This window comes from Amaranthus tricolor, chromosome 6 (assembly GCF_026212465.1).
Source record: "Amaranthus tricolor cultivar Red isolate AtriRed21 chromosome 6, ASM2621246v1, whole genome shotgun sequence".
Classification (NCBI taxonomy): Eukaryota; Viridiplantae; Streptophyta; class Magnoliopsida; order Caryophyllales; family Amaranthaceae; genus Amaranthus; species Amaranthus tricolor.
Genome location: NC_080052.1, coordinates 23,731,568 through 23,740,163, shown reverse-complemented (window position 1 = coordinate 23,740,163; position 8,596 = coordinate 23,731,568). Strand labels below are relative to the sequence as shown.

The 8,596-nt window shown below is 33.1% G+C and overlaps 1 protein-coding gene across 1 annotated transcript; it reads right to left on the bottom strand.

Moving 5' to 3' along the window:
* Nucleotides 1-1,212: 1,212 nt before the first annotated feature.
* Nucleotides 1,213-6,181, bottom strand: LOC130814838 (vacuolar protein sorting-associated protein 2 homolog 1). Its single transcript, XM_057681067.1, has 5 exons — nucleotides 5,916-6,181; nucleotides 5,445-5,575; nucleotides 2,003-2,107; nucleotides 1,613-1,873; nucleotides 1,213-1,517 (listed from the first exon to the last, which is right to left on the bottom strand). The coding sequence occupies exons 1-5, from the start codon at nucleotides 5,950-5,952 to the stop codon at nucleotides 1,380-1,382; spliced, it is 672 nt and encodes a 223-aa protein (XP_057537050.1). The 5' UTR covers nucleotides 5,953-6,181; the 3' UTR covers nucleotides 1,213-1,379.
* Between the last annotated feature and the right edge of the window lie 2,415 nt (nucleotides 6,182-8,596).

Sequence of the window (8,596 nt, the reverse complement as noted above, 5' to 3'; positions counted from 1 at the left end):
ATTCTAATATTATGAATAATCTCATTCTGGAATTGAAATTTGTTATCTTTATTTACCTTTATTTACATTGTTGTATATAAATATTGTTCTTCATTTTTTTTCCCTGAATTTGTTGTTTATTCTTTCTTAAATTTGTGTGATTTTTAATAATTCTACCCAATTTTTTCTCTTTTTCCATGTATAATTATTCCTTAACATTGTCTTTTACTTCCTCGATTTAAGCATAATGTTTCCAAGCTTATTTGATCAATTTTGATACTAAATTGTGTTTTTTCTTCTCTGCCATTTTTGTCTTCTTTGTTCTTCCTTTCTTTTACTACAGGACAAAAATTGATATAATATTTTCAAAGCCATCTTCAAAAGAGCGAAGAAAACATGCACTCTGTATTCATTCTTAGTATGCAAGTCATATGTGATGTATGATATGCTTTGTGCTGAGAAAGACCTGATATCTAAATTAGAGCATTGTAACATGGATGAGTGATTACTGATCATAACTATCATGTTTGCTTCACAATTTCATTGATAGTTCCAACTTTTGATTAGTAATCATCAAATCATCAAAACTTTAATGGATTTATTTTGATTTTCATGGACTCGAACAAGTGTTTGTAATACGATAATAAGTTGCTTACAAAACTACAAAAAGACTCGAAAAAGGTTCAATTTTGACAAATCAAAGAGGCTTTGTATAAGACCCATTAGGACCCATTAAGGACCCTAGACCCGTCATATCCGTAGGGTCCGGGTCTGGCTCTGAAAATTTTGGACCCTTAGGGTCCGGATCCGGGTCTGGATCCAAAAAAAATAAAAGGGTCCGGGTCCGGGTCCGACCAGACCCGCTCCATGACAATCCCTACAACCCGTTGAGTCCGAGCTCACCAGATCGTCGAGCACATGTTTTTTTTTTCTTTGTTTGTCGAGTCGTCGTGGTTTTTTTAGTAAAGATATCGAAAAATGATACTTGACCTCCACGTTATGCTCAAGGATTCAAAAAGATTAAGTAGATTTTTGGCCCATCATTTTCCTATATAAACTAATTCAAGGACGCATATATATTCGTTCTTTGTCCTACTCATTATAATTTAATCATTTCAAGTCATTTCAGAGAAAAGCGCTCCCATTGTTTTTCTTTGATGTAAAATGAGTAGAACAAAAGAATAAATTCCATAAAGTTAGTGAAAAAGTCTTACGGCATGACAAACATGGGCAGGATAGAAATATAGCTTATTGAGCATTATCATCTTTGATGCTTCTATATATACAAACAAAATAAGTCAGCCGGCACTCCCTCAAGTGTTAAGAAAGATATTACACAAAATAGACATCAATAAACTAAACTCTCTTGTTCAAAGTGCGTACAAATGAGACAGATGAGACTACATTCTTCTCAAATTATCCAACCTTGCCTGCAAGTCATCATCAATCCCACCGTCATCATTCCCTGTCGGTTCCGCCTGTGGCACCTTGGTCTTAGCAGCAGGAGCAGCCACTGCAGATGATGGTGCATTTACAAGCTGTGAAAACAGCAGAGTCAACAGCAAAATTAGTTGATTTGGGAGAGAGCAAAATTCAAGCAGACTAAAAAAAGGCAAAGGACCGAGAAGATTACCTCTTGGTTAACATCAATACCAATTTCATCAAGAACCTGGTTAACAAGCTCGTCTGTTTCTTCCTCTTCCTCATCACCCTCCAAAGCGTCATCAATAGCATCCGCCATGACTTCACTAGTCAGTTCCATCCTCTCGTTTTGCCTCTCAAATTCTTGCATTATTTTCTGGAGTGATGGTAGGTTCATCTGCCGATTCATTTGTCCCATAGCTTTTGTGACTCCTTTCATCGCTTCTCCCATCGCTTGTGTAGATTTCAGTGTCTGTTCGAAAAGTTATATTATTAAATGAGAACATTGAGTGGAGCTATGAAGACTACGACAACCATTAACTGATACAAAACCATCTATAATTCGTTAAATGCTGCCATGAAACTGTGAATTTTCACATGCCTGAATTCTCAAAGATACACCTTGAAGCTGCGATTTAAGCTTGTAAAATTTCTCAATTTGATGTCGTGTTCTAATCAGATCTTTTGCCATGACTCTGACAGCTCCCTGAAAACACAATAACAAACATTACATCAAATGTTGATACAAGAATGTAAATAAGCCGATAATCTTATTTTCCCCAAACTTGACGTCTCATTAGTATGTCCATCTTGAAGCCACCAAAAAATTGGAGTTTTTGGTCAAATTATTTTCACTGCTTATTCATGTGAAATCGCAAATGAAATTTGCAATCAAGGGGTTAATCCAAAACAACCTCTTTGTTATTACAATGATAATGGTGCGTAATCCAACCTTAAATATCGCCTGGGCGAAAATCACTTGGCGTTGGAATATTCAAATGTTCTTATAGTCTAATCAATGTGCTAGTTTACATAAACATGTAAAACTATGCGAATATTGTAGAAAACGGACATAAATGTGAAATTTTCCCTCAATAACCTCAATTGGTAAAATATTACGACCTACACATTAATATTCAACATAATACACACCTAGAATACTTTTTCTCGAATCTAAAAGAATTGTATAGTTATCTATGCAAAAACTGCTACTACCCAATGGTTAACAGCTATGTTACTCGGACTCTTCATTTTGGTTCAAGTACCCGTGTCCTATCCTTAATACTTGGACATTGGTTTGGCACTTAGACGCTTCAATTTACGCGTAAAATTGAATATTTAGACGTATTCGACACTTGGACACGTACCAGTAACCAGAACCTGAGTCCAAGTAACATAGGGTAATAGTGGTTGGTGGTAATAACGGTTTATGCATATTGCATAAAGGGTCACCATCAACCATCGATAGCAGTTTTACCTTTTCCATTTATTAAATTTGCACCATTCAGCTATTGCCTTAATAGTTCTATTATTAACTTTTCTAACCTCATAATCTATGTAGACATTAAAAGAGTCGACTGACCTCATAAATAAATTTCCAAATAATATTCTTATGTGTTTATAGTGATGAAAAGAGAATTCTATTAGACGCTCATAGCTAGTTCCTCGCAAAGCATCATCTTGAAAGACCTATCACGTATTAGTAGTGGTGATCCGAATGAGCAACATTCATACCTTAATTTTAAAAAACTCGCCTAGGTGTGCCTAAGGCAAGCACCTTGAATAGCATATAGGTGAGGTACCTTGACAAAGATGGGAGATGTGATTGCCTCAAAAAACATTATGATGCCTAAGGTCTTATCTGATTCATTTCAGACTTTTTACTTAATTTTTTTACTGGGTTTTGAGGCACCTCACGGCCAAAGGCAAGCACCTTCGCGTGGCGAGTCAAGTTTAGGCTCTCGGAACCCTACACGCCTTAAAAAACTAAGATTAATACGTGAACTGTTTTGGAATTAATTCAAGAGACATTTACGTTGTGTAGCCATATTTAAGCCACAAAAACACACAACCTTCACATAACCATCATTGTCATAGCTATATGAGGCTCTAAAATCGAAAGCACATTAGCACCTTTAGTTTCAAATGCCTTGAGTCACAACCCACATCCTCACGTACCTTATTCAAAACCTCAATAAACATCATACGAAAATTAACAAACACAAATTTCTTCAACCTCCTCTCTATGTAGCTTCCAACACCTCCTCCCATTAACCCACCACCTCAATAGCACACAAAAAATGTAGAAAAAAATTCCATTTTCTAAACAAAACAACACAAATACAAAATAAAACATTTAATAATAACCAAAAATAAACATCATGATTAAATGTTTGTTCACAAGAAAATTGTTTGTGTAAAAGAACAATAGTGCAATTTAGAATGTACCACATCTGTTTTGATAGTTTAGTAAGTCAATAACTATCCATTATAGAAATGAGTATATCACTAGAACAAATCCAAAAATTTATTATGTATATACATTCAATTCTAGAACTAACTACACCCACAAGCACTTAATGGCAAAATGGCATATTAATTTCCACCTTATGCTTGTGTTGTGCTAGGGCAGAAGCTATGCAACTCAACAACCAGTACAAACAATAAGTAAAGGAATTCAGCTATAATGATGCAAGAATTCAGAAAAGAGAAAAGAAAGAATAGAGAGAAAGAAGGTAGAATGCTTGTATTATTTACTAGAGAGCAGAGTACTTCCCTGAGCTCTTTGAGTGCCTTAGTAATGCCCAAGGTACAATACCCCAAATAGCACTACAAGCATGAAAGAAATCTAACCTTCCTCTACTATATATAGTAAGTACCATTCTCTAGAATGTACACCTCAGCATATAACAAACAGAATATTTGTAAATGCAATGAATAATCAAAAAGTTGTTATAACCGTCTACTGTTTCTGTTTTCCATGATTTCCTTTCTTTCTTGAGTAAGTGTACTTGATGATGGGCCTGGGCCTTTCCCGATCCATGACAGCTTGCTTAGCAATGTCTTCTACCAAGTTCATATACTCCAATGGTCCAACACATTAGTTAAATCTTGCTTACAAATACTAATACGTATGGACATTATCATCAATATATCAATCTCACAAAAATGCTCAACTAGCTCAACAAGTCAAAAGCTCCCACATTATCAACCAAATAAAGCCAACATAGAGGCTTCAAATCAACAACCAATGTTCAAAACTTCAATAAAAAAAAGATAGTTGTGCTCTACGTCCAAACCTAATTGCTACCACAATTTATCATAAGCAATATAAGGCAAACAGGAATGAGAAGCACTGGAGACCTGGAGCAGAGAGGAAGGAAGGAATAACTTCCATAGGCCATAGAGGAAGGGAATAATCACAACAAATGAATGGGTAAGATTTCAAATCCACAAATCCACAGAAAGAGGAGGGAATAACCGATAGCAAAGAGGAAGAAGTTCAAACTTCAAAAAAAACAAAGACTCACCGGAGACACTCTAATGTTAAAAGTCACTAATGATGTTAGCAATTCACTAAAAATGACCAAAGCAGTTTTATGCTAAAGCAAGTAAAATAACGGATCTTATCATGATCCCATGTCGACAACAATCCCGGATTAAATAATTATACTGCTATAGTTTGGAAAATTTGAACAAATTGAGCATTACTGAAGTTGTTGGTTACCTCCAACATCCTTTGCAATTTTTACTTCTAGAAATTGCATATTTGTAGTTATTTTGCTGACATTTTTGGGAAAGTTAAGAAAACAGAAATTCTTTAGAAAATGAGGATTCCTACATTATGTAGAACATTGATTATGAAGGGGTGGTCAATATTCTAAGTTCCTCTTATATTATAAATTCTAATGTCTAACACTCTAACCAAACAAATAAGGCATTTGTTCTTCCTAAGTCAATCAAACAAGCTCTAATTAGTATTATAGCACAACGATCAATGAAATAAAAGTTGAATGAGATAAAAGTGAGTCAAATTTGCAAACCATCTGTCCTTGCTTAGCACTTTTCTTAATTTCTACAATCAACTTCTTCTCTTGTGTTTGCAAACCCTGTCTTTCTCTTTCGATTTCTCGAATAGACTTATCCAACATTCTCTTGTTCTCCCGCAGCAGTTCTATCCCATGAAAAAACAGAACAAAGTTAAGCTTTGCACAACTACTTTTCAAAGACAGAAATACATCAAAAATAGAAAATGATTTCTAAAACCTTAAACATAATCAATTCATTTACTACTACTCCACCAAAAATAATCATTTCACCTTACTGAAACCAAATAATTAACTATTTTCAAAAAGAGAAGAATTCATCGTGATCAAATCAAAAACCCTAACAAGATCAATCCAAATCAATTTACACTTGCATAAAGCAAAAGTTCAGGAAAATCAGAGATCACATTAGATTAGATGAAATGGAAATCGGAAAAATATGATAATTCAATGGAACAAATTACGGACCTGCAGGAGATTTACGCTTTCCGAAGAGAAAACTCATGATGAACTGAATTAATCAAAAGACACGCCCTTTTTTTCTTCGATTGATGATTCAAAATGAAGAACGAATAGAAGAATTGGATGAAAAAGGGATCCTCAAATGTGTATATTGCGTGTAGTTGACGATGAATGAAAAAGGATAAAAAGGTCGTAGAGGAAGCTGCCGATGAACGTTGCTTAACGCGGAAATATTCGACGGGGGCTGTTTTGGAGTGTATGACTCGTATCGTTAAGGAAACCGCAAACACCACATTTTAACGTTTTCATTTTAGTCGATTTTATTTGTTATTTTGCAAAAAATTAATAAATAAATTATACATCTTATATTTTTTAGATGTAATTAGTTTTAATTACTCTAATTTTAATTTTTTTTTAATATATGTTCTCCACATATATGTCATTTACTTTATTTAATAATTGTTAATCTTTGTACCCTATATATTTTTTCTACTAATATTATTATATATATTTTTTAATGTTTATGATCTCCATTTTTCTCCATTTATATTTTTTTTAATAAAAGAATATCTACACTTTCTAAACGATTAAACTTTAGGTATACATTATATATGAACATATCTAATGGTAACAAAGTGAATATTGCCTATAAAATAAAATTCATTTTCTAAATATTCTTAAATAATATCACTAACAACCTAACTAAAAATCATAATTTGTTTGAAAAGGTATGAAATCTAAGGTTTTACATTGGTTGAAATGGCATTAGATAGAAGATAGATTTATTTAGGGTGTATACATTTTCAACAAGGTCATGAACACATGCAATGAGTGGTATTATTTAATCTTCATTGTTCCATTTTTGAAATGAACATATAATGGCAAATTGGATTTCTTGTATGAGCCCGTTTCACCGATCTATAAAAGCAATTTAAGTTTTTTATTTAAAAAATTTATACTATCATTAAATTGTTTTGTTTTTAATAAATTAGAATTAAATCAATTTATATTAAGTCGTCTCACGGTAAGACGGTTTTAATAAAAAATTTTATCATCAATTCTCAAATATTTGTATTCTGATTATGTCCGAATCTCTGGACTTAAATATCCAAGTTATAGGCCACTAAAATTTACATTTTATGACTTTTTCATATAAGTTTGATTAAGAATTAATTTAGCTTTTGCTAAATGAGCACAATAATAAAATAATATAATATATGATATAATGTATTACTAGCTTGAAATCAAAACTATCATGTTAAGGTATTCTTATTGATCACTTCCATTTGAATTATATGGGATAAAACTTTCATGATAGTTAGGGTCGTTCATGAGGGTAGTTTTGAGGTGTAATCGTTTATGGCCCAACTTATAAAGGGGTTTAAATTGAGTTAATCCTTATTATTAAAAAGGATATTCTACATGGAAGATACAAACTTTTGCGAAAAGCTGGTGGTAGCAAATCTTAAAAAAAAAGTTCCATCAAAATAGCATTGTACTTTTGAAATTTAAGTTGTCGTAATATTAATGCTCATTAATTATACGTTAAGTTGTGAAATTTCGTTTTTACCCTTATCTTCTTCTTCATCAATCTTATTATTAGAATAATATATTCTATGGGTATAATATATTTTGAGAATAATATATTGTGTGGGAATATTTTTGGGTGTTATCTTTTATATTTTGTTTCTTAAAATTATAGTTGCCTAAGTTAAAGGTAATTTTAGAGTTAGCTTTGCATATATATTAGAGTTGATTGATTAATAAAGAAAAAAAGCCATAAATTTATAGTATTTCTACACTTCTCCATCTTCATTCATCTCCATCTTCATTCATCCTCCTAAAGAAATATCATCAATCACACTATCCTCCTAAACAAATCTCATCCATCAGTCAAGTAGCACTAACTAATGGTATGGAGCAAATTGGAGTATCTAAACGCTATTTTCTCATGTCAAGTCCACTATCGATCAATCTTCTTCAATTGATATGAGTGTAGTAATGATGGCTTGATAACAAAATTGTGAACGTCCTGAATGAAAAATTGTGAAATATAAATCGCATATACAATGAGTAGAGGAAAAGCAGACCCGAAAATGAAAAGAAAAGGAAAGAGCACTAGAGATAGAAGTAGCCCAGCTGTTTGGCTTCTTTCACGAAGCCCATATGGCTAGGCCTCGTTCTGTAGTGAACATTTAAAACTTTTAACACTTTTTTAATAAAAAATTTAAACAAGCAACCTGTACCAAGCGTTTCCGGGAGAAATGGACGGCGGAGTCTTGGCGAGTTGCGACTGGAGCCGACAGAGCCGGTTCTATGGGTATTCCGGGGCCTCGGATGTTAAATGGTGTTATTAATTATTTAGGTTTGATTCCATGCAATACTTTTTAAATGATTTTTTTTTTATATTTTTTATATTTGAAGTAACATAATGTTACAATACATTTTATTTTGAATTATGTTTCTTAGAGTGGAAAATTTTTTATCTTTAAATATAATAAAGGACCCCATTTTAAAAGACATCGCAAAAATAAATAGGACCTCCAAAATCTTTGCTCCGCCCCTGCCGGAGCAGATTGAGAAGAAAGAAAGAAGGCTTTGAAGCATAAATCGTAATGAGGTGACTGGTGAGGGTTGGCCCATGGGCGGACTTAATGATGACCACAATCCTGGTTAGTTTGGTTCCG

Excerpts from the sequence above, each read along its gene's own strand:
- LOC130814838 (XM_057681067.1), bottom strand. The coding sequence starts at position 5,952 with ATGAGTTTTCTCTTCGGAAAGCGTAAATCTCCTGCAG. Across the intron at positions 1,874-2,002 it reads GTGTATCTTTGAGAATTCAG|ACACTGAAATCTACACAAGC; the intron begins GCATGTGAAAAT and ends CTTTTCGAACAG. Across the intron at positions 1,518-1,612 it reads GTATTGATGTTAACCAAGAG|CTTGTAAATGCACCATCATC; the intron begins GTAATCTTCTCG and ends CTGTTTTCACAG.